The 27,808-nt window shown below is 40.9% G+C and overlaps 1 protein-coding gene and 1 long non-coding RNA gene across 2 annotated transcripts in view; one reads left to right on the top strand and one right to left on the bottom strand.

The window, feature by feature from the left end:
• LOXHD1 (lipoxygenase homology PLAT domains 1) overlaps positions 1–27,808 on the top strand; it is a 261,656-nt gene that overhangs the window by 102,577 nt on the left and 131,271 nt on the right. The window contains exons 10-17 of the mRNA XM_077283599.1: positions 1,010–1,194; positions 2,950–3,048; positions 8,101–8,249; positions 9,771–9,894; positions 12,095–12,345; positions 22,054–22,189; positions 25,797–25,957; positions 27,262–27,348. Of these exons, the coding sequence (XP_077139714.1) occupies positions 1,010–1,194; positions 2,950–3,048; positions 8,101–8,249; positions 9,771–9,894; positions 12,095–12,345; positions 22,054–22,189; positions 25,797–25,957; positions 27,262–27,348 (1,192 nt within the window). The remainder of the gene's footprint in view (positions 1–1,009; positions 1,195–2,949; positions 3,049–8,100; positions 8,250–9,770; positions 9,895–12,094; positions 12,346–22,053; positions 22,190–25,796; positions 25,958–27,261; positions 27,349–27,808) is intronic.
• On the bottom strand, positions 1,183–27,393 carry LOC143804958 (uncharacterized). Its single transcript, XR_013221140.1, has 4 exons — positions 27,277–27,393; positions 25,734–25,872; positions 22,034–22,167; positions 1,183–1,303 (listed from the first exon to the last, which is right to left on the bottom strand). It is a non-coding gene; the product is annotated as an uncharacterized LOC143804958 (long non-coding RNA).

The raw sequence follows: 27,808 nt of genomic DNA, 5'->3' as shown, positions 1-27,808 counted from the left end.
CTTGAAAAATATGTTCGAGTCCCCGCGGCTGCATGTCTCGACAGCCACAGCACGTGGCCTAACAAACGCCGGACACTCGGTTAGCGCACGAGCATGCTCAGAAAAAAAATATAACCTTTAAAACATAGATAAACCATTGACATAGTTTTTAAAATAATTTGTGTCCTATTAACTGCAAGCAGATTTTTGGAGGTCCGGGCCTTGAGACCCACATAGAGAGGAGTACAAATACAATAGAAAACACAGGCTTTCTGTTAAAATAGATAATTACTTTATGAAAATAAGACCATCCCATGCGGATCACAGTAGATCTATGCCCCGCCCATGAGTAACTTTAATCATCTAGTTTATATGTTTAATTTTTAAATATTAATTAAAAAAAAACAACCAACTAATAAATAGACTTTATAAAACGATGATATTATATTATATTAAATCTTTTTTTCGAACTCTTTTTCCAAGATCCAATCTATTTTCATGGTTTAACTATTAAACTGAGAGTCTCCTTGTGATTCTGTTACAGGAAAAGTGGGTTAGAATGCTGAATAGACCATGACAAAAATGTCAGCTCATATATTTGGTCACAATAGCCAATTACTGTTTTTTGGTATTGTTAGAATTTTCCTTTATGTTGTTTTTACCATCACATATAATGATTATTGATCTGTGAGAGATATTCCAACTAGTGATGAGCGAACGTGCTGGGATAAGGTGTTATCTGAGCATGCTCGAGTGCTAACCAAGTGTCTTTGGCGTGCTCGAATACTATGTTTGAGTCCCCGCGGCTGCATGTCTCTCCTCTATTTGCCTGTTTGTTGGACAATCCCTGCATGTGTTGGGACTGTCAAACAGCCGCGAGACATGCAGCCGCGGGGACTCGAACATAATATTCGAGCACCCCGAAGACACTCGGTTAACATCCCAGCATGCTCAGATAACACTTTACCCAACCATGTTCGCACATCACTAACTCCAACCCTTAGAGCTCCCATTTATTTTTTTTTACTAGAATTGAGCACGACAACACAGGGATGAACGCAGGGTGGTACCTTGATCGTGTGATCGTCACCGACATGAACAGGCCTCATTTACGATTCTACTTCGCATGTAACAACTGGCTGAGCAAGGAGGATGGCGATGGGCTGTACGTCAGGGATCTGCTGGGTAGCCTCAACCCCATGGATGTGCCCAAAGGTATGTGCGCTGGCCATCAGCATCTCGTAAATCTTAAGGGTCCATTTATGTTCCAACATTCGTAGCCCGAATCGTCGGTTCGTCCCACCCGCTTCGTCTGGGTGCAGCCCTAAATTGTCAAAATCATAAGTTTCACAACTACTGCAGACGCAACCCAAGTAAATATCTTAGAAAAATTACCAAAATAACTCTTATTATAAAAAAGGGCAATCTGAGTAAATGGGAACAAGAGCTAAACAGAACTTTCTCACCACAGAAACAGATAAAACATTACTCGCCCGAAGCTTACACCCAGATGTGTCCGTGTACCTAGATGGCTTATCACTCTGGCCAAACTTCATACATTTAATAACAAGTATGGCACGCCATCCTGGAGACCCTCGTACTGTCACATGTGGTGGACCTACCCGAAATTCAAAGCCTTCCGGTCTGAGATCCTCCACATTGTTAACCACAGTCTCAAACTGAAATTGACTGTTCCTCCTGAACTTTGTCTCCTCCACCTTTTTCCAGACAATATACCTAAAAACACACTAAGTCCTCTTAGACATGTATTGGCCACGGCAAGAATTCTGATTCCTACTTTCTGGAAATCTAACTCTCCCTCCTCTACCGCTCAATGGAGACAATTTTCAGACTTGAGGAACGTTCGAGCTGGGAACTCAAAAATCAGTCAAACTTTACAGAAACCTGGACTTCTTGGAGCCAATTTAGGAAATTCACCCCCAGGACACCCATCCTGAAAGATACTCCATCTACCCCATCCTCACGTTAGTTATTAACCCGTAATAAGTGTCATCAGTTCACCTGAACAACGTCAAAAGAATCTAAACTGGACCCTCGCCACTTCTAACCCCTTCCCCTTGTCTGTCTCTTCCCCCGCACTTGTTAATATCACCTGTTATATATTGTTACACATTCTATATAATCTCCCTTCTACTGGTGACGTCCATCTTTTACTCATAGTTGTATTCCCAATTTGTTGGATGACTTATTATATGCACTTATGATTGCTCTACTTCTACTTTCAATATACCTTTTTATAAAAATAAAAATAAAAATAATTTTAAAAAAGGGCTCTTCGGGGGTGGGGCCTAATCTGAGTTTTCCTCTGGATCCACCAATGATACTCTGAGATTTGAAGTTATTCCTCAGAATGTATCTTAATAAAATGACCTTTAAGTAGATAAAATACAATCAAATAAAATAATAATAATATTAATAATAAAAAATGTAACAAATAAATGATTAATTATAATAAATAAAATATATCTAGTCCACAGGAAATAAATTGTTGGTGGTGTTTTACCAAACTTTGGTTAAAACAATAGATCAAGCGAATATCAGAAACTTGTTTCAGGTAGAGAAAGAAGGAGAGAGGAGCAGATTGAGACACACAGAACCGTGATGCTGCTTTCTAGTAAGTGTTTTATTTCACAGGTATAGCTGCATAATGCCCAGAATGTTGGTGTTTCTGAAAATGTGCTGCAGAGAGACAGGAAAGCAGGAATCCCTCATGGCTGTGTGCTGCACATGAGAGACAGCATAGCAGCCAGTCTCCACCCACTAGCTCAGAGGCAACTGAAAAATTGAGATGTTAACTGCAAAGGGGAAATATTATTAAAAATGTCAAGTATAGGGCATAAAATGGCCAGAAATGGAATCATCCCACGTATACAGTGACACACGACATGCTAAAAGGTCTCATGGGTACAATTTATTCACTTTTCTCCCCATGTCCTGTTTTTCTTGTAGTGAATAAATATATTGCCCGTGTGTTTACTGGCTCCGCCAACGGCAGCGGAACGGATGCTGATGTGTTCCTGAATATTTTTGGTGAAAAGGGAGACACAGGTACGGTAAAGTATCGTTTTTTGACTTTTGTTGGTGTAACTTTATAAATTGTATCCAAGATATATTCAACATACAGTATAACATGAGTCTGGCAGCTCTGGGTGCAGTCCCATGCAGCGTGGCTCTAGGCAATGGAAAGAAGTGACAAATGAAAAGGTGGATAAAGTCAGCGGCTCCTCGTGCTGTATGGCCGACGTTGTATTTAGAAATAGATACTTTCTTCTTGAACATTGTAGTCATTTAGTAAATGCATTCCATTACTTACCTTGTACCAGTACTGACAGCCTGCATTATACTACGGAGAGCCAATTACCATGGGATTGTTAGTACTGAGATCAGTCAGCAAGTCAGGCACATCCCTAACTGCAGAGCTGGGCTCCTATAATTCAGCTATACAGGACCAAGTGTTCAAATAGTCAGCTCAATAAGAAAGCAATACACGATCAGTACTGTAATGTATGAACACAGTGACTGCACCAGCAGAATAGTGAGTGCAGCTCTGGGGTATAATAAACGATGTAACTCAGGATCAGTAATGTAATGTATGTACACAGTGACTGCACCAGCAGAATAGTGAGTGCAGCTCTGGGGTATAACACAGGATGTAACTCAGGATCAGTAATGTAATGTATGTACACAGTGACTGCACCAGCAGAATAGTGAGTGCAGCTCTGGGGTATAATACAGGATGTAACTCAGGATCAGTAATGTAATGTAATGTATGTACACAGTGACTGCACCAGCAGAATAGTGAGTGCAGCTCTGGGGTATAATAAAGGATGTAACACAGGATCAGTAATGTAATGTATGAACACAGTGACTGCACCAGCAGAATAGTGAGTGCAGCTCTGGGGTATAATACAGGATGCAACTCAGGATCAGTAATGTAATGTATGTACACAGTGACTGCACCAGCAGAATAGTGAGTGCAGCTCTGGGGTATAATACAGGATGTAACTCAGGATCAGTAATGTAATGTATGTACACAGTGACTGCACCAGCAGAATAGTGAGTGCAGCTCTGGGGTATAAAACAGGATGTAACTCAGGATCAGTAATGTAATGTATGTACACAGTGACTGCACCAGCAGAATAGTGAGTGCAGCTCTGGGGTGTAATACAGGATGTAACTCAGGATCAGTAATGTAATGTATGTACACAGTGACTGCACCAGCAGAATAGTGAACGCAGCTCTGGGGTATAATACAGGATGTAACTCAGGATCAGTAATGTAATGTATGTACACAGTGACTGCACCAGCAGAATAGTGAGTGCAGCTCTGGGGTATAATAAAGGATGTAACTCAGGATCAGTAATGTAATGTATGTAGGGCCGTATTTAGAGTTTCTGCTGCCCTAGGCACTTTTAGTGCTGCCTCCCCCTCTGGTAAGTATGACACTATCAGCAGTGACAAAAATTGCGGATGTGAAAGTCGCCTTTTGCAACAGATCGGGTAGTTTTTCCACATCTGCTGCGTAACAGATCACTTACGGCAACACTGCGTTCTGCCTCATTAATTTCCTATAAGATTTGTGGACATTTGCGGCACTTGTCGCGATCCGGCAAATGCAGTATCATACCTCCCAATTTTTGAAGAAGGGAAAGCGGGATAAAGTTTCCGCTGCGCTCGCGCAGCGGCAAATTTTAGGCCACGCCTCTGACCACACCCATTTCACAATTAATCACATCCATATCCACGCCCCAACCGCAGCCATTTAGCACTGCTGATCACACTGTTTCATAAACAATAATTATAAACCAAAAAATATGGCCACACAGTGCTCTATACTGTATAAAGACCCCACATGATGCTCCATACTGCATAATGGCCACACATAATGCTCAGTACTGTATAATGGCCACACAGTGCTACATACTGTATAATGGCCACACTTGATGCTCAATACTGTATAATGGCCACACATGATGCTCCATACTGCATAATGGCCCCCTCCCTCCCATCTTGTATGCATCGCTCATCTCCCCCCCTCCCATTCTGTATGCATGGCTCATCTCCCCCCCATCTTGTATGCATGGCTCATCTCCCCCTCCCCCTCCCATCCTGTATGCATGGCTCATCTCACCCCCCCTCCCATCCTGTATGCATGGCTCATCTCACCCCCCTCCCATCCTGTATGCATGGCTCATCTCCCCCCATCCTGTATGAATGGCTCATCTCCCCCCTCCCATCCTGTATGTATGGCTCATCTCCCCCCCCTCCCATCCTGTATGCATGGCTCATCTCACCCCCCCTCCCATCCTGTATGCATGGCTCATCTCACCCCTCCATACTGTATGCATGGCTCATCTCACCCCCCATCATGTATGCATGGCTCATCTCCCCCCCTCCCATCCTGTATGCATGGCTCATCTCACCCCCCCTCCCATCCTGTATGCATGGCTCATCTCACCCCCCTCCCATCCTGTATGCATGGCTCATCTCCCCCCATCCTGTATGAATGGCTCATCTCCCCCCTCCCATCCTGTATGTATGGCTCATCTCCCCCCCCTCCCATCCTGTATGCATGGCTCATCTCACCCCCCCTCCCATCCTGTATGCATGGCTCATCTCACCCCTCCATACTGTATGCATGGCTCATCTCACCCCCCATCATGTATGCATGGCTCATCTCCCCCCCTCCCATCCTGTATGCATGGCTCATCTCTCCCCCTCCCATCCTGTATGCATGGCTCATCTCTCCCCCTCCCATCCTGTATGTATGGCTCATCTCCCCCTTTCCCATCCTATATGCATGGCTCATCTCGCCCCCCCCCATCCTGTATGCATGGCTCATCTCACCCCCCCCTCCCATCCTGTATGCATGGCTCGGCTCCCCGCTCCCATCTTGCATGGCTCGGCTCCCCGTCCTCCTTCATCCTCCCCCCATCCTCCCTGGCTGTCATAATCACCTTTCCCACACCGTGCCAGACATCCCTCCATCTCTGTCCCGGGGCAGCACCTTCTTCATGCGTGAGCGGTCACGTGGTACTGCTCATTAAGGTCATGAATGTACATCCATATTCATCACCTTAATGAGCGGTACCACGTGACCGCTCACACAGGACGAGCTGCCGGCGCCGAGACCAGGCATCGCTGGAGTAGGGTGAGTATGACGTCTTCAAGGAGGCAGGCAGGCGGGCGGGCAGGAGGTGAGCCCGGACTTTAATTAAAAAAAGAAAAAAAACCTGCTCAGGTGCAGCCCCCCCCTACATCGTCCCGCCCTAGGCACGTGCCCTTAAGAACCTAGTGGCAAATACGGCCCTGAATGTATGTACACAGTGACTGCACCAGCAGAATAGTGAGTGCAGCTCTGGAGAATAATTCAGGATGTAACTCAGGATCAGTACAGGATCAGTAATGTAATGTATGTACACAGTGACTGCACCAGCAGAATAGTGAGTGCAGCTCTGGGGTATAATACAGGATGTAACTCGGGATCAGTACAGGATCAGTAATGTAATGTATGAACACAGTGACTGCACCAGCAGAATAGTGAGTTCAGCTCTGGGGTATAATACAGGATGTAACTCAGGATCAGTAATGTAATGTATGTACACAGTGACTGCACCAGCAGAATAGTGAGTGCAGCTCTAGAGTATAATACAGGATGTAACTCAGGATCAGTAATGTAATGTATGTACACAGTGACTGCACCAGCAGAATAGTGAGTGCAGCTCTGGAGTATAATACAAGATGTAACTCAGGATCAGTAATGTAATGTATGTACACAGTGACTGCACCAGCAGAATAGTGAGTGCAGCTCTGGGGTATAATACAGGATGTAACTCAGGATCAGTAATGTAATGTATGTGAGCAGTGACTGCACCAGCAGAATAGTGAGTGCAGCTCTGGAGTATAATACAGGATGTAACTCAGGATCAGTAATGTAATGTGTGTACACAGTGACTGCACCAGCAGAATAGTGAGTGCAGCTCTGGAGAATAATACAGGATGTAACTCCGGATCAGTAATGTAATGTATGTACACAATGACTGCACCAGCAGAAGAGTGAGTGCAGCTCTGAGGTATAATACAGGATGTAACTCAGGATCAGTAATGTAATGTATGTAAGCAGTGACTGCACCAGCAGAATAGGGAGTGCAGCTCTGGAGTATAATACAGGATGTAACTCAGGATCAGTAATGTAATGTGTGTACACAGTGTCTGCACCAGCAGAATAGTGAATGCAGCTCTGGGGTATAATACAGGATGTAACTCAGGATCAGTAATGTAATGTATGTACACAGTGACTGCACCAGCAGAATAGTGAGTGCAGCTCTGGAGTATAATACAGGATGTAACTCAGGATCAGTACATCATAAGTAATAATAATTCATCTTGAGCATAGTATAAGCTATATCGTAGAGTCAGTGCAGGATAAGCAATACGAATTTTTTTGCAATGTGATACTATGTTGACTAATGTTACTGTAAAATCAATCAAAAGCTTTTAAAGCAGATCTGTTCATAATAAAAACTGAAAAATAATTAATTTGATCTCTTGGACCTGGTGAAATTGGGTTTGTTACTGTGGGAATCAGAATGGCTGTAGAACCCTTATTTGAACGTTTCCCCACCTAATATATAAAAGAGCATTTTATAAATGTTCAATTTTATTTCGAAATTATACAGCTATTCTAATATGGACTGTTATAGTAAGTACACCAGACCCATAAGGTCTAAGAGATCTATATAATGTATGCAGTTTATATTTCAAAATTTGCTGACAGATCTGCTTTAAAACTTATGCAAACTTTCTTCACTGTACCTCGAGCTGCAGTACCACTTCCTGCCTTTATTTCTAGTGGCGCTGTTGCTCTTAATATCAAACAACTACTTACTGTGTAAGTTTTTCTTAATTTTTTAGTTTTGTATTACTTAGAACGTTTTTTAATTTCAATATATTTTTTTCAAAGCAATTTGATTAGCTCTCTATAATTAGCAAGTATGATGAAAAATGTAATCACTGGTTTGTAATGATAGCGCGGATAACGAAGGGGTCGTACAGGTGATTCTCTTCTTCTGGGGCTGATATTCTTACTGTTATTGTCAGGAGAGAGAAGATTGGACAACGATAAAGACAACTTCGAAAAGGGGGCGGAGGACAAATTTACCATCGATGCGCCAAACTTAGGAAAAATTCGGAAAATTACAATCGGTCACAATAACAAAGGAGGGTCGGCTGGATGGTTCCTAGAAAAGGTCTGTACTGGGGAAATGCTTGAATGGCGGGTGTCCGAATCCAAAGTTGATCGGCTCAATGTAGGCACCACTGTGATTGTGCAAGTGCCACATTTTTAGGGAGCCTCTTCCATCCCCTGGGTCCTACATGGGGTCAGAACTTATATCGAGGCATGACAAAATAGATTAAAAAAAAAATTGTACTAAAAATATTTATTTGAGCATGCATGCATGTAAGTCTTACACAATCACCATCCAATTCAAAGCTGAGTGCAGCAGTGAGCATCATTAGTGACACCATAGGCAGTGGCGTAACTGGCGTCCTGTGGGCCAAGCTGCAAAAAAATTGGACTTGGGCCTCTCCCAGTATGATGGTCTGATGTATGGGCCCCTGTGGTGTTCTAGATCCTATAAAGACATATGTGTTCACTAATCCCCATTACCAAAATGCAAAAAAACAGTTAGGTGCAGAGAATCGGGCTGATTATGTAAATGATCCGCTGATCACTCTCTGATAAGTGTCAGCATAATGTGATCTGATGCTCTCACATGAGGAGAGTATGGGGAAAAAATGTCTCCATCTTCTCCAGCAAAACTCGGACTGCACTTAGATGTCTTCCGAGTGCAGTCCGATGTTTCTCGCCGACTCCTTGACTCGCATGGACGAGATCGAACCAAATATCAGATCCACCTTTGACATCCTCTTACAGTCTCTGTCCGAAGAAATAAATCGAACACGTGAACAGCCCCATAGGATAACATTGGTCTGAGTGCGATCCAATGTTTTGTCAGATCAGACCCGGACTGCAAATACCCTTGTCTGCACATGCCCTTAAAGAGGCTTTCCCATGAACAAAGTTGGTTTTAATCAATAGATCTTGGAATAATAATAATTTCCACAATTGGATGTGTTTTAAAAAAAAGTTCCTGTGCTGAGATAATCTTATAAATGTGCCCATGCTGTGTACTGTGTAATTTCTGTGTCTGACCGTGCACGAACATGGTCTGATAACACCACAGCTCCTCGGCAGGGGAGGAAGCAAAAGAGTATACAGACAACACAGCAGGGGATCACAGATTATTCTTTCTGTGAGGTAAACCTTTCCCTGCCTGTTTTTAAGCAAAGTTTTACCTCTTAGGAAGAATCAGCTGTGATCCCCTGCTGTAATGTCTGTATACTCTTTTGCTCCCTCCCCTGCCCAGGAGCTGTGGTGTGATCAGACCATGGTCCTGCACGGTGATACACGGCCATTACACAGTACACAGCAGGGGCACATTTATAAGATTATCTCAGCACAGGAACATTTTATTGAAACACATCCAATTGTGGAACTTATTATTATTATTCAAAGACTTAAATTAAAATATTGACTAAAATTAACTTTGTTCGTGGGAAACCCCCTTTAAGAGCTAAAAAGGTTTTTGGAAAGTCCTGCTTGTTCCATTCTGTTATCATGTCCTGTGCTGACTGCACCTTCCCATTTGTTTATTGGTTTCATGAATACAGTCACTGATGAACTTTAATTTCCCGTCTTTTATCAGGTAATCATTGAAGACATCGGTAACAAGGCGATCTATGAATTTCCTTGTTCTCGTTGGTTTGCCATTGATGAAGATGATGGGAAAATCCAGAGGGATCTTCTTGTTGGGGGAAGTGAGGCAACAGGTAGGGAGGTTGTTATAAAATAAAATTTGGCGGTGCTTTGTTGCCTGCTATATTGTCGGTCTATGGCGGAGGCGGGAGCTGTACACATTCGCATACATTATTTGCTGAAAAGTATTTGGACACATATCTTAATCATTGATTTCAGCGTCTACTCCAGAGTTCAATAGTCTTTAGAAAGTTGCAAGCTCCTCACACATTTGGCCCCTTGCCCCCCAGTGTATCACCTCCAATCACCCCCCCCTGTATAAGACACAGCCCCACTCCCCCAGTTTATAACGCCTGGCCCATCTGCACCGGTGTTTAAGTCCCCCGTCCCCGGGTGCATAACCTCCAATCCCTCCCCCCACTGTGTATAACACCCTTCCCCTCTCCTCTTGTGTATAACATTCGGCCCCTTCCCCTCCAGTGTGTAGCATCTTGCCCCTACTCTCCAATGTATAACTTCCGGCCCCTCGTCCCAGGTGTATAACCTCTGGGGGCTGAGTGCTGAGGAGCAAATGAGGAGTTAGAACAAAAGCACAAACACTGCGCCCCCGGGAGGGAGGTTCATGGCTGAGGAGCTGAATGTAGCCATACATCACCAAGCACAATGCCGAGCGTTGGATGGAGTGGTGTAAAGCCGCCACCACTGGGCTCTGGAGGAGACGTGTTCTGTGCAGTGATGGATCACACTTCTCTATCTGATGTCTGATGGAGGAGTCTGGGTTTGGTCATGGAGAACGTTACCTCCTGACTGCATTGTGCCCGCTGTACTTATGGTGGAGGTGGATAATGCTATGGGCTTCTTATCAGGGCTCAGTCTCAACCTCTTTGTTCCAGTGAAGAAAAATCTTAAAGAAACTCTCCTCCTCCTCCTCCCATCAAAAATGTTATCCTCTTAATATATTGCAGCCATCATATTATACAGCACTGTTTACTTACAATTGCTCATTTTACCTTTCTACCCAGATAATTCTTCTCTTTTCCATTAGGTCTATGACACCATATGATTAAAACCGATTAGCTGAATCCTTCTAAGGGTCCTTTCAGTAGTAGACTACGTCTGAGTGTCCGCTTCCTGTAGGTGTACACTCCCGAAAATAGTGCATGTCAGAGCTCACATTCGCTCTGCCGTCACCATTACAGCCTATGGCCCCATCGGCACTTGCGTCCCGACTCCTTTTTGCTGAGAATTTCGGACGTATGCCCTGACAAGGACACAGAAAGCAATGTGAAAGCACCATAAGCTCTATGTAGAAACAGGAGGTCAATTTTTGCCTGTATGAGTCATGAGTCACAGCGATGTCAATGGCAGGTGGGGGAGGCAGAGCAGCTGGGTCCGGAGTTGAAGAGGGGAATGATAAATGCAGGGACAAGAGACTTCCTGTTTCTACATAGAGGAGCGAAAAGAGAATAATTAGCTGGTAGAAAGGCAAAATGAGCAATTGTAAGTGCACAGTGATATATAATATGATGGCTGCAGGTCAGACTTCACTAATGCTCTTCTGGATAAAGGGGTAAAAATTCCCACAAACGCCTCCAAAATCTTGTAGAAAGTGCAGGATCCGATATTTCCGCAAAGAGACCAGCTCCATATTGACGTCTATACATGTAGAATGTACAGATTCTTTCCGCTATTGTTTTCAAGACGTTAACTTTACAGTAAAAATTACTGAGTCGCTGCATTCTGCAGGTTAGTACAATTACAGAAATATCAAATTTGTATGTTTTTTAAACACTACTTAAAGAAAAAAATAAAAAAATCATATTAATGAAAAAAAAAATTTTTGTGTTCATTTTCTCACACTCAAAACTATTTAAATTGTCCCTATAGCGAGCTGTGTCAGGACTAGTTTTCTGCTGGGCCAACTTTATTTGATATTTTGGGGTACATATGACTTTTACATAGCTTTTTTTTTTACATTGTTTTGAGGAGGTGAGATAATTAAAAAAAAAATGTAAATATTAATTTATTCAATTCTTTTTCTTACCACATGGGTTAACTAATTTTATTTTTTGGTGAATCAGACTTTTACAAATGTGGAGATTCCAAATGCGAGGGTTTTTTTGGTGGGTAATTTCAACTTTAAATTTTTACATTTTTTGTGTTTTGTTTTATTTATTTATTTTTTTTTAGTAGCCCCTTGAACCTGAATAAAGTGCTTTAGCGAATGGCAGATGGAATGTTGGATGCCAACCATGTTTATTCTTAAATTCTCAGGAATTGTGTACAATGTTTCTATAATGACGGGAGACATCCGGGGTGCTGGCACAAACTCCAAGGTTCACATTATCCTCCATGGATCGAAGGGTTTAAAGAACAGCGGAAAGATATTTTTGGAAGGAGGAGAGTTTGAACGAGCGAGAATTGACATCTTTAATATTGAGATTGCTGCCTTGCTCAGCCCCCTCAGCAGAGTGACCATCGGCCATGACGGGAGAGGGGTCAGCTCCGGGTGGTATTGCGAGAAGGTCAGTCACTAATATTTTCAGCTAGATCATTAAAGAGATAATCTATCAATTATATACAGTAGATACCCATTCTTAACCATATTACTATTAAAAACTTCCTCTCAATACAGTAGTTACAGCTTTCAGGGCATGCTGGGTGTTGTAGTTTTGCAACGTCTCATGAGCCAGAGCATAGACACTGTCATTCACACTGTCGCTGCAGCTGTCACCATGAACAACATGGAGCATACAAATCAGAGCCTAATACTGAATGCCGGGAATACGGGCAGACACACAAAGCTCTGTTCTGAAAAATCTCTTTACAAATCTGTGCTCCCTCGAGTTTTCAGAGTCAATTTCATCTGCACTTTGTCACCTCACACACTGGCCTGTCTGTCCTGTTCTTGCTAATACATCAATCTAGTCTTTTTGTACTGACAAAAATAATATCAGCAAAGCATGGAGTGTACACTGCCAAGAACTCCAGCAACCACTGTCTAAAATGTTATCTGTTAACCCCCTCCCTGAGCTTCAAGAGGCTAAAGTGTCTAATGTGGAATTTAGTGCCCACTGCAAGTATATATCTACTATAATAGGGTCCTGTATGTACAAAAATGTAACTACTATAATTCTGCTCCTATGTACAAGAATATACCTACTATAATACTGCTCCCTATGTACAAGAATATAACTACTATAATACTGCCCCTATGTACAAGAATATAACTACTATAATACTGCTCCTATGTACAAGAATATAACTACTATAATACTCCCCCTATGTACAAGAATATAACTACTATAATACTGCCTCCTATGTACAAGAATATAACTACTATAATACTGCTCCTATGTACAAGAATATAACTACTATAATACTGCCCCCTATGTACAAGAATATAACTACTATAATACTGCTCCCTATGTACAAGAATATAACTACTATAATACTGCCTCCTATGTACAAGAATATAACTACTATAATACTGCTCCTATGTACAAGAATATACCTACTATAATACTGCTGCTATGTACAAGACTATAACTACTATAATACTGCTCCTGTACAAGAATATAACTACTATAATACTGCCCCTATGTACAAGAATATAACTACTATAATACTGCTCCCTATGTACAAGAATATAACTACTATAATACTGCTCCTATGTACAAGAATATAACTACTATAATGCTGCTCCTATGTATAAGAATACAACTAGTATAATACTGCCCCTATGTACAAGAATACAACTACTATAATACTGCCCCTATGTACAAGAATATAACTACTATAATACTGCTCCCTATGTACAAGAATATAACTACTATAATACTGCCCCTATGTACAAGAATATAACTACTATAATACTGCTCCTATGTACAAGAATATAACTACTATAATACTCCCCCTATGTACAAGAATATAACTACTATAATACTGCCTCCTATGTACAAGAATATAACTACTATAATACTGCTCCTATGTACAAGAATATACCTACTATAATACTGCTGCTATGTACAAGACTATAACTACTATAATACTGCTCCTATGTACAAGAATATAACTACTATAATACTGCTCCTATGTACAAGAATATAACTACTATAATACTGCCCCCTATGTACAAGAATATAACTACTATAATACTGCTCCCTATGTACAAGAATATAACTACTATAATACTGCCTCCTATGTACAAGAATATAACTACTATAATACTGCTCCTATGTACAAGAATATACCTACTATAATACTGCTGCTATGTACAAGACTATAACTACTATAATACTGCTCCTGTACAAGAATATAACTACTATAATACTGCCCCTATGTACAAGAATATAACTACTATAATACTGCTCCCTATGTACAAGAATATAACTACTATAATACTGCTCCTATGTACAAGAATATAACTACTATAATGCTGCTCCTATGTATAAGAATACAACTAGTATAATACTGCCCCTATGTACAAGAATACAACTACTATAATACTGCCCCTATGTACAAGAATATAACTACTATAATACTGCTCCCTATGTACAAGAATATAACTACTATAATACTGCCTCCTATGTACAAGAATATAACTACTATAATACTGCTCCTATGTACAAGAATATACCTACTATAATACTGCTGCTATGTACAAGACTATAACTACTATAATACTGCTCCTGTACAAGAATATAACTACTATAATACTGCCCCTATGTACAAGAATATAACTACTATAATACTGCTCCCTATGTACAAGAATATAACTACTATAATACTGCCCCTATGTACAAGAATATAACTACTATAATACTGCTCCTATGTACAAGAATATAACTACTATAATACTGCTCCTATGTACAAGAATATACCTACTATAATACTGCTGCTATGTACAAGACTATAACTACTATAATACTGCCCCTATGTACAAGAATATAACTACTATAATACTGCTCCTATGTACAAGAATATAACTACTATAATACTGCCCCTATGTACAAGAATATAACTACTATAATACTGCTCCTATGTACAAGAATATAACTACTATAATACTGCCCCTATGTACAAAAATGTAACTACTATAATTCTGCTCCTATGTACAAGAATATACCTACTATAATACTGCTCCCTATGTACAAGAATATAACTACTATAATACTGCTCCTATGTACAAGAATATAACTACTATAATACTCCCCTATGTACAAGAATATACCTACAATAATACTGCTGCTATGTACAAGACTATAACTACTATAATACTGCCCCTATGTACAAGAATATAACTACTATAATACTGCTCCCTAAGTACAAGAATATAACTACTATAATACTGCTCCTATGTACAAGAATATAACTACTATAATACTGACCCCTATGTACAAGAATATAACTACTATAATACTGACCCCTATGTACAAGAATATAACTACTATAATACTTCCCCCTATGTTCAAGAATATAACTACTATAATACTGCCCCTATGTACAAGTGTATACCTACTATAATACTGCTTCTATGTACAAGAAGATAACTACTATAATACTGCTCCTATGTACAAGAATATAACTACTATAATACTGCCCCAATATACAAGAACATAATTACTATAATACTGCTCCCTATGTACAAGAATATAACTACTATAATACTGCCCCAATATACAAGAACATAATTACTATAATACTGCTCCCTATGTACAAGAATATAACTACTATAATACTGCTCCTATGTACAAGAATATAACTACTACTAGATGGTGGCCCGATTCTAACGCATCGGGTATTCTTGAATATATAGGTAGTTTATAGCACAGGCTACGTACTATATTGCACAGTGATGTAGTATATAAAACAACCGACGTAGTATATAACAGAGCTACGTAGTGTGCAACGCAGCGTACGTAGTATATAGCAGAGTTACGTAGTATATAACACAGCCACGTAGTGTATTGCACAGGTATGTAGTATATTGGTCAGCCACGTAGTATACAGCAGAGCCACGTAGTATATAACATAGCCACGTAGTATATAGCAGAGCCACGTAGTATATAACATAGCCACGTAGTATATAGCAGAGCCATGTAGTACATTGCACAGCCATGTAGTATATTGCACAGCCATGTACTATATAACACAGTCACATAGTGTATTGCACAGCTATCTACTATATAATTGTCTAAGGGTCACTTTCGTCTGTCCTTCTGTCTTTCTTTCTTTCTGTCTGTTACAGATATTCATTGGTCGCAGCCTCTGTCTGTCATGGAAATCCAAGTCGCTGATTGGTCGTGGCAAAACGCCCACGACCATTGCCTCGACCAATCAGCGATGGCTTTAGTCTGGCAGCGACATGGCCGCTGCTTTACTGCTCTGCAGTCAGTGCTGAGCGCTCATACAGGGTTAATGCCAGCGTTAACAGACCGCGGTGTATGTAACGCACTTCGTTAACACTGCTATTAACCCTGTTTACAAGAATATAGCTACTATAATACTGCCCTATGTACAAGAATATAACTGCTATAATACTGCTCCTATGTACAAGAATATAACTACTATAATACTGCTCCTATGTACAAGAATATAACTACTATAATACTGCCCCTATGTACAAGAATATAACTACTATAATACTGCTCCTATGTACAAGAATATAACTACTATAATACTGCTCCTATGTACAAGAATATAACTACTATAATACTGCCCCTATGTACAAGAATATAACTGCTATAATACTGCTCCTATGTACAAGAATATAACTACTATAATACTGCCTCCTGTATACAAGAATATAACTACTATAATACTGCCTCCTGTATACAAGAATATAACTACTATAATACTGCCCCTATGTACAAGAATATAGCTGCTATAATACTGCCCCTATGTACAAGAATATAACTACTATAATACTGCCCCTATGTACAAGAATATAACTGCTATAATACTGCTCCTATGTACAAGAATATAACTACTATAATACTGCCTCCTGTATACAAGAATATAACTACTATAATACTGCCCCTATGTACAAGAATATAGCTGCTATAATACTGCCCCTATGTACAAGAATATAACTACTATAATACTGCCCCTATGTACAAGAATATAAATATTATAATACTGCCCCCTATGTGCAAGAATATAACTACTATAACACTGCCCCGTATGTACAAGAATATAACTACTACTAGATGGTGGCCCGATTCTAACGCATCGGGTATTCTAGAATATGTATGTATGTATATAGCAGCCACATAGTATATAGCACAGGCCACGTAGTATATAGCAGACAAATAGTATGTGGCCTGTGCTATATACTATGTGGCTGCTATATATATATATATATATATATATATATATATATATATATATATACACATACATACATACATACATACATACATACATACATACATACATACATACATTCATACATATTGAAGAATACCCGATGCGTTAATACAGGCCACGCAGTATATAACACAGGCCACGTAGTATATAACACAGGCCACGTAGTATATAACACAGGCCAAACAGTATATAACAGAGCCCACGCAGTATATAGCAGCCACGCAGTATATAACACAGGCGACGTAGTATATAACACAGGCCACATAATTTATAGCACAGCCCACGCAGTACAAAACACAGCCCACATAGTATATAACACTGGCCACGTAATTAATAGCACAGCCCACGCAGTACAAAACACAGCCCACATAGTAGCTATCACTGGCCACGTAGTATATAGCAGCCACGCGGTATATAACACAGCCCACGCGGTATATAACACAGCCCACGTAGTATACAGCAGTATGGGCACCATATCCCTGTTTAAAAAAATAATTAAACTAAAAAATAGTTATATACTCACCCGCCGGGATCCAGCGAAGCTCTGGCGATGCGCGTGCTGCTGCCACCATCTTCCGTTCCCAGGATGCATTGTGAAATTACCCACATGACTTAGAGGTCTCGCGAGACCGCTAAGTCTTCTGGGTAATTTCGCAATGCATCTCTGGGAACGGAAGATGGCGGCAGCCAAGAGCGCCTGGGCGGACTACGGAGGGTGAGAATAGCAGTTTTTTTTTTTATTATTATTTTTAACATTACATCTTTTTACAATTGATGCTGCATCAATAGTAAAAAGTTGGGGACACACAGGGTTAATAGCAGCGATAACGGAGTGCGTTACCTGCGGCATAATGCGGTCCGTTACCGCTGGCATTAACCCCGTGTTTGCGGTGACTGGAAGGGAGTATGTGGGCGCCGGGCACTGACTGCAGGGGAATAGGGAGGGACTAATCGGACTGTGCCCGTCGTTGATTAGTCACAGCAGCCATGACAGGCAGCTGGCGAGACCAATCAGCGACGCGGGATTTCCGTGACGGATGTTTCCGACAGAAAGACGGAAGTACCCCTTAGACAAATATATATATATATATATATATATATATATATTACTGCTCTTTTGTACAAGAATATAACTACTGTAATACTGCCTCCTATATACAAGAATTTAACTACTATAATACTGCTCATATTTACAAGAATATAACTACTATGATATTGTCCCTATGTAGAAGAATATAACTACTATAATACTGCCTCTATGTACAAGAATATAACTACTATAATACTGCCCCTATGTACAAGAATATAACTACTATAATACTGCCTCTATGTACAAGAATATAACTACTATAATACTGCCCCTATGTACAAGAATATAACTACTATAATACTGCCCCTATGTACAAGAATATAGCTGCTATAATACTGCCCCTATGTACAAGAATATAACTACTATAATACTGCCCCTATGTACAAGAATATAACTGCTATAATACTGCTCCTATGTACAAGAATATAACTACTATAATACTGCCTCCTGTATACAAGAATATAACTACTATTATACTGCCCCTATGTACAAGAATATAGCTGCTATAATACTGCCCCTATGTACAAGAATATAACTACTATAATACTGCCCCTATGTACAAGAATATAAATATTATAATACTGCCCCCTATGTGCAAGAATATAACTACTATAACACTGCCCCGTATGTACAAGAATATAACTACTACTAGATGGTGGCCCGATTCTAACGCATCGGGTATTCTAGAATATGTATGTATGTATATAGCAGCCACATAGTATATAGCACAGGCCACGTAGTATATAGCAGACAAATAGTATGTGGCCTGTGCTATATACTATGTGGCTGCTATATATATATATATATATATATATATATATATATACACACATACATACATACATACATACATACATACATACATACATACATACATGCATACATATTGAAGAATACCCGATGCGTTAATACAGGCCACGCAGTATATAACACAGGCCACGTAGTATATAACACAGGCCAAACAGTATATAACAGAGCCCACGCAGTATATAGCAGCCACGCAGTATATAACACAGGCGACGTAGTATATAACACAGGCCACATAATTTATAGCACAGCCCACGCAGTACAAAACACAGCCCACATAGTATATAACACTGGCCACGTAATTTATAGCACAGCCCACGCAGTACAAAACACAGCCCACATAGTAGCTATCACTGGCCACGTAGTATATAGCAGCCACGCGGTATATAACACAGCCCACGCGGTATATAACACAGCCCACGTAGTATACAGCAGTATGGGCACCATATCCCTGTTTAAAAAAATAATTAAACTAAAAAATAGTTATATACTCACCCGCCGGGATCCAGCGAAGCTCTGGCGATGCGCGCGCTGCTGCCACCATCTTCCGTTCCCAGGATGCATTGTGAAATTACCCACATGACTTAGAGGTCTCGCGAGACCGCTAAGTCTTCTGGGTAATTTCGCAATGCATCTCTGGGAACGGAAGATGGCGGCAGCCAAGAGCGCCTGGGCGGACTACGGAGGGTGAGAATAGCAGTTTTTTTTTTTATTATTATTTTTAACATTACATCTTTTTACAATTGATGCTGCATAGGCTGCATCAATAGTAAAAAGTTGGGGACACACAGGGTTAATAGCAGCGATAACGGAGTGCGTTACCTGCGGCATAATGCGGTCCGTTACCGCTGGCATTAACCCCGTGTTTGCGGTGACTGGAAGGGAGTATGTGGGCGCCGGGCACTGACTGCAGGGGAATAGGGAGGGACTAATCGGACTGTGCCCGTCGTTGATTAGTCGCAGCAGCCATGACAGGCAGCTGGCGAGACCAATCAGCGACGCGGGATTTCCGTGACGGATGTTTCCGACAGAAAGACGGAAGTACCCCTTAGACAAATATATATATATATATATATATATATATATATATATATATATATATATATATATATATATTACTGCTCTTTTGTACAAGAATATAACTACTGTAATACTGCCTCCTATATACAAGAATTTAACTACTATAATACTGCTCATATTTACAAGAATATAACTACTATGATATTGTCCCTATGTAGAAGAATATAACTACTATAATACTGCCTCTATGTACAAGAATATAACTACTATAATACTGCCCCTATGTACAAGAATATAACTACTATAATACTGCCTCTATGTACAAGAATATAACTACTATAATACTGCCCCTATGTACAAGAATATAACTACTATAATACTGCCCCTATGTGCAAGAATATAACTACTATAATACTGCTCCCCTATGTGCAAGAATATAACTACTATAATACTGCCTCTATGTACAAGAATATAACTACTATAATACTGCTCCCCTATGTGCAAGAATATAACTACTATAATACTGCCTCTATGTACAAGAATATAACTACTATAATACTGCTCCCCTATGTGCAAGAATATAACTACTATAATACTGCTCCCTATGAACAAGAATATAACTACTATAATACTGCCTCCTATGTACAAGAATATAACTACTATAATACTGCCCCCTACGTACAAGAATATAACTACTATAATACTGCTCCCCTATGTGCAAGAATATAACTACTATAATAATGCTCCTATGTACAAGAATATAACTACTATAATACTGCTCCTATGTACAAGAATATAGCTACTATAATACTGCTCCTATGTACAAGAATATAACTACTATAATACTGCCCCTATGTACAAGAATATAACTACTATAATACTGCTCCTATGTACAAGAATATAACTACTATAATACTGCTCCTATGTACAAGAATATAACTACTATAATACTGCTCCTATGTACAAGAATATAACTACTATAATACTGCCCCTATATACAAGAATATAACTACTATAATACTGCCCCTATGTACAAGAATATAACTACTATAATACTGCTCCTATATACAAGAATATAACTACTATAATACTGCCCCTATGTACAAGAATATAACTACTATAATACTGCTCCTATGTACAAGAATATAGCTGCTATAATACTGCCCCTATGTACAAGAATATAACTACTATAATACTGCCCCTATGTACAAGAATATAACTACTATAATACTGCCCCTATATACAAGAATATAACTACTATAATACTGCCCCTATGTACAAGAATATAACTACTATAATACTGCTCCTATGTACAAGAATATAGCTACTATAATACTGCTCCTATGTACAAGAATATAACTACTATAATACTGCCCCTCATGTGCATAGTAAATGTGGTACAAATTCTGCATTCTAATAAACTGCAGTCACCAGATTATACAGCACTGTGTACTTACAATTGCTCATTTTGCCTTTCTACCATGACAATTCTTCCTTTTCCATTAGGTCTATGACTTTGCATTACTAAAAACTGACTAGCTGAATCCTTCTAAGCTCTATGTAGAAAAAGGAGGTGAGTGTTCTCTCCATGACGCATAAGTCACTGCAAAAGTCCCTGGCAGGGTGGAGGGGGGAGCAGCTGGGTCAGGAGTTGAAGAGGGGAATGATTTTTGCAGGGAAAAGAGAATAATTAGCTGGGTAGAAAGGCAAAATGATGCAATTGTAAGTACACAGTGCTATATAATATAACTGCAGTATATTAAGAAGATAAAAGCTTTGATGGAAGGCGGAGGACTTATTTAAGCATGTAGATGAAGCTTAGTAAATCAGCCCCATTTTAAATCAATGACAGAGATGTTGGCGAGGATCTGCTAAGGACACATCTGAGCGAGAAATAAAGTAAAGTTTCATGGACTTAGAATTACCTTCTTCTTTTGTCATGTAGGTGGTCGTCTACTGCCCTTTCACAGGAATTGAGCAGACCTTTCCATGCGGCAGATGGCTGGATGTGGATGAAGGAGATGGGTTGATAGAACGGGAACTCTATGAAATGATTTCCCTGCGTCAGAAAAGGCAGAAAAGTGAGTAAAAAAAAAAAAGAAAAATACTGCAGTGGTTATTTGTTACATCGCATTTGAATACCCGCCAAAGTAAGTCATGATGTCCTCCCCGAGAAGAAAGGTGAACGATATCGGCTATTTTTACCGTAGTGAACGATCATTAGAGTTTCCACCAGTAACCAACCAACGAACCTTCGGAACTGTTTAAACTCTAGTCAGTCGTTTGGACTTCTTGAGCTGATATTATCTGATGACATTTGGGGCCATTGATAGCGGTCTTTCCATTGCCCTTTTTAATATTGGCCTTAAATCCAACCAAGCTTTGTCAGACTTCGGACCGTTGGCATCTTTTGGACTCCTTTTACGTTTCTTTCTATCCTGTTATTTTACAGTTGTCCCACTAAAGACTACCTACAACAGTTCTTAGAGTTGATAAAATGGTAGCAGGAAACATGGGCAAGCAAATAATCTCAGTGACCTCGACAATTTTAGACAATTGGGTGTTTATATGAAGATACACCTCTTGTGAAAATTGGGGTCAGAGAGCATAGTCAATGCGTCTGCTTCATTAAAGTCAACATCCGCGCCGGCAGATATGCAGCATCTCATTTTTCAGGTCTTCAGAAGAAAGCTCTGACAGTGCCATTGATATGTGACTATGAAGGAACAGATGAATGACCTCGGGGAGACCAAAACATCCAACACTGCGGAGACACCATCACGTGTTTCTCAACGCAGTGATCCAGAACACTGCCCCCATCCCTTATGGGAAATATGCAAACGCATGTAAAGTAAGCTGCGGAGACACCATCACGTGTTTCTCAACGCAAGCAATGAATAGCCAGGCCTTTCTCCGGGAAGGAACAACCACGGGAAGGGCAGCATCCAATAAAGGAGAATATCCAATAAAGGAAGACCACCTATGCCAAGCATGGTATCCATCCACAAACAGCTGTTTCGGGGTTTTTGCCCCTCAGTGTGGAGTAGGAAACTGGCTATTAGGAGCAGTGCCTGGTGAAAGGCTATGAAGGAACAGATGAATGACCTCGGGGAGACCAAAACATCCAACACTGCGGAGACACCATCACGTGTTTCTCAACGCAGTGATCCAGAACACTGCCCCCATCCCTTATGGGAAATATGCAAACGCATGTAAAGTAAGCTGCGGAGACACCATCACGTGTTTCTCAACGCAAGCAATGAATAGCCAGGCCTTTCTCCGGGAAGGAACAACCACGGGAAGGGCAGCATCCAATAAAGGAGAATATCCAATAAAGGAAGACCACCTATGCCAAGCATGGTATCCATCCACAAACAGCTGTTTCGGGGTTTTTGCCCCTCATCAGTGTGGAGTAGGAAACTGGCTATTAGGAGCAGTGCCTGGTGAAAGGCTATGAAGGAACAGATGAATGACCTCGGGGAGACCAAAACATCCAACACTGCGGAGACACCATCACGTGTTTCTCAACGCAGTGATCCAGAACACTGCCCCCATCCCTTATGGGAAATATGCAAACGCATGTAAAGTAAGCTGCGGAGACACCATCACGTGTTTCTCAACGCAAGCAATGAATAGCCAGGCCTTTCTCCGGGAAGGAACAACCACGGGAAGGGCAGGATCCAATAAAGGAGAATATCCAATAAAGGAAGACCACCTATGCCAAGCATGGTATCCATCCACAAACAGCTGTTTTGGGGTTTTTGCCCCTCAGTGTGGAGTAGGAAACTGGCTATTAGGAGCAGTGCCTGGTGAAAGGCTATGAAGGAACAGATGAATGACCTCGGGGAGACCAAAACATCCAACACTGCGGAGACACCATCACGTGTTTCTCAACGCAGTGATCCAGAACACTGCCCCCATCCCTTATGGGAAATATGCAAACGCATGTAAAGTAAATGCATGCATGCCCTTCCCGTGGTTGTTCCTTCCCGGAGAAAGGCCTGGCTATTCATTGCTTGCGTTGAGAAACACATGATGGTGTCTCCGCAGTGTTGGATGTTTTGGTCTCCCCGAGGTCATTCATCTGTTCCTTCATAGCCTTTCACCAGGCACTGCTCCTAATAGCCAGTTTCCTACTCCACACTGATGAGGGGCAAAAACCCCGAAACAGCTGTTTGTAGATGGATACCATGCTTGGCATAGGTGGTCTTCCTTTATTGGATATTCTCCTTTATTGGATGCTGCCCTTCCCGTGGTTGTTCCTTCCCGGAGAAAGGCCTGGCTATTCATTGCTTGCGTTGAGAAACACGTGATGGTGTCTCCGCAGCTTACTTTACATGCGTTTGCATATTTCCCATAAGGGATGGGGGCAGTGTTCTGGATCACTGCGTTGAGAAACACGTGATGGTGTCTCCGCAGTGTTGGATGTTTTGGTCTCCCCGAGGTCATTCATCTGTTCCTTCATAGCCTTTCACCAGGCACTGCTCCTAATAGCCAGTTTCCTACTCCACACTGATGAGGGGCAAAAACCCCGAAACAGCTGTTTGTGGATGGATACCATGCTTGGCATAGGTGGTCTTCCTTTATTGGATATTCTCCTTTATTGGATGCTGCCCTTCCCGTGGTTGTTCCTTCCCGGAGAAAGGCCTGGCTATTCATTGCTTGCGTTGAGAAACACGTGATGGTGTCTCCGCAGCTTACTTTACATACGTTTGCATATTTCCCATAAGGGATGGGGGCAGTGTTCTGGATCACTGCGTTGAGAAACACGTGATGGTGTCTCCGCAGTGTTGGATGTTTTGGTCTCCCCGAGGTCATTCATCTGTTCCTTCATAGCCTTTCACCAGGCACTGCTCCTAATAACCAGTTTCCTACTCCACACTGATGAGGGGCAAAAACCCCGAAACAGCTGTTTGTGGATGGATACCATGCTTGGCATAGGTGGTCTTCCTTTATTGGATATTCTCCTTTATTGGATGCTGCCCTTCCCGTGGTTGTTCCTTCCCGGAGAAAGGCCTGGCTATTCATTGATATGTGACTGACATGTAATGTGAACCTGGCCTTAACATATTTTTACCAGATAAAATTATCAGTAGGGATCAGTGGACAAGTGGAAATTCTCGAACCAGAACTTTATTCCACAGTTTGGTTTGGGTACCAGAACCCAAATATCTCTCTCTCCTCCTAGACTTCCCCTGGAACTCCGAACATTGCAACAGACTTCCAGGAGAAGTCCATGTTCAGCGTTGACCATTGGACAGTAACTGTCTGGTGCAAATGTCGAATTTTGGGGTTCGGGTTCAGTCATCTCTAGTGTACAGGATCACTGGATGTCCTACTACCTGGGACCTGTGCTGATTGGCCCAATATGGAATTTTTATCTTAGGCGGAACACTATTATTCCCATGATAAAATGAAGCTGCAGGTCAGGCGTCTGACCGCCGCTCCATTCATTCTCTATGGACGTGCCGGAAAATAGCCAAGTGCAGCACTTAGCAGCCCCATGAGAAATGAATGGAGGTCAAAAATGTTCACTGCCACTCCTTTCTATAATGGAGATAAAAGTCACCGTTCGATGCAGGTCCCGGCAGTTGGATCCCATGGGTAGGGGATAACCTTACTTACTTTATTGCTTGACTTTACTCCTGAAACTTGGTGTCATCATTAAAAACGACCACTGTTTTACAGAACATCCGTGGTCTCTTTGGATTTGGACAAGTGACGTGAAAAATGCCGGGACGGATGCAAATATACTTTTTCAGGTCTATGGGGAAAAGGGGAAGTCAGATGAAATGAGGCTGGACAACAACTCGGATAATTTCGAAACTGGACAAACAGACAAATTCATGGTAAGACTTGACATGAAGCTATTTGCCATGTATGCGCGCACGTGTCATAAAGTATTCAGACTGTTTTCGAGTCCCAGTCAGTCTGACGCAGCAGTTGGAAAGATTTTAGGTCACGCTTACAACCTTCTGTATAATACCTCTGCTTATACTATTCACCGTGACTGGGTTACGAAGTGTAAAGTCTCCTTCATAGGTGATTTTTCAGATGCACATGTTCTTAAGAGAGAGAAGGGAATAATCCCCTCAACCCAATGGGACTAATTACTGCCTGGAGCTTATCTCCAATGGTTTAACCACTCAACAACTCTAGCTCCGAAAAGTTGAATGGACTGGCACTAGTGATGAGCGAACGTGCTGGAATCAGGTGTTATCCGCCATGCTTGTGTCTTTGGCGTGCTAGAAAAATATGTTCGAGCACCCCCCGTTTGCTCAGGTGCCCATCATATTTGGTATTATCTTGAGCACGAAAGTCCTAGCTATCAAAATATTAAAGTCCTTAACCCCTACATTAAAATAAAATAGAGAAAAAAAATTGAAAAGCTGTCAACGTTTTTTTATTCTCTGTACCAACCTCAAAAAAGGCAACAAAGAGCCATGAAAACCTCTTATGTACCCCGAAATAGTATCACTAAAAACGACAGCTCGGCACGTAAAAAAACAAGTCCTACGTACTGTAGCTCCGCCAGTTGAAAAATAAAAATTTTAAGGGTATGTGTCCATGTTCAGGATTGCATCAGGATTTGGTCAGTATTTTACATCAGTATTTGTAGCCAAAACCAGGAGTGGAACAATTAGAGGAAAAGTATAACAGAAACATATGCACCACTTCTGCATTTATTACCCACACAAATACTGATGAAAAATCCTGACCAAATCCTGATGCAATCCTGAACGTGGACACATACCCTAAGGGTCGGCAAAAGTAATCTTTTATTTTTTTTTCATAAAGTTCTGAATTTTTACTTTACCCACTAATAAAAAAAAAATTAAGAAAATACAAACTTGGCATTTGTCTAATTGTACTGACCGGAAGGTCTAAAAAATAATGGTGAACTTTGTGTTTTTTTTACTATTTTACTTCACTTGGATTCTTTATTACCCCATTTTTCAGTCTAATATTTGGCAAGTGCATTCAATAAGACACCTCGTCCTGCAAAAAAAAATAAATCCAAAAACAAGCCTGGTACAGCTCTTGGAAAAAAGGGAGGAAAAAGATGAAAAATTGCTGTTTTCTGTCTCTATAAAATAGTGTATTCCCATTTTTATTGCGCATGGATGCACTTCATGTATTTTATCTTTTACAGATCGAGCTCCCAGACCTGGGAATCTTTTATAAACTCCGGATTTGGCACGAGAAGAGAAATGCATTCAGTGGATGGCATTTAAATAAAGTAAGACCCCCGCAACTCAGCAGCATGAGCTAACGAGAGGTTGTTTGTTGGGTAAATTGTCATTGTGTCCCATAGCAACCAATCACAGTGCAGCTTTCATTCTTCAAGAGGAGAAAATGAAATGAAAGCTGAGCTATGATTGGTTGCTATGGTTTCTAGTAGACAGCCTAATTAATCTCTCCCCCCATAAACTGCAAAATTAGAAGGGGGTCTGGACCTGACACTAAAACGGAGGCTGCATGACTGAACTTCTGATTATACGTGTCAGTGTGGTCTTGTTGCAATCAGAAACTCACTCATAACTAGTAGTGAAGTAAAACAGGACTTAGGCCAAATTTGGACGTCCGTGAAATTTAGGGACTGACTGTCGGACTCCTAACCCGATCTCAACTACCTCATACGAGGCTGAGAGCCCCCTTTTGACATAAAGTGAACCCTTCCAAACGAAAATGTTTGCTTA

Source organism: Ranitomeya variabilis, chromosome 1, assembly GCF_051348905.1.
Source record: "Ranitomeya variabilis isolate aRanVar5 chromosome 1, aRanVar5.hap1, whole genome shotgun sequence".
NCBI classification, from domain to species: Eukaryota; Metazoa; Chordata; class Amphibia; order Anura; family Dendrobatidae; genus Ranitomeya; species Ranitomeya variabilis.
The sequence above is the reverse complement of the archived record's forward strand: the minus strand, read 5'-3'. Positions and strand labels throughout refer to the sequence as shown.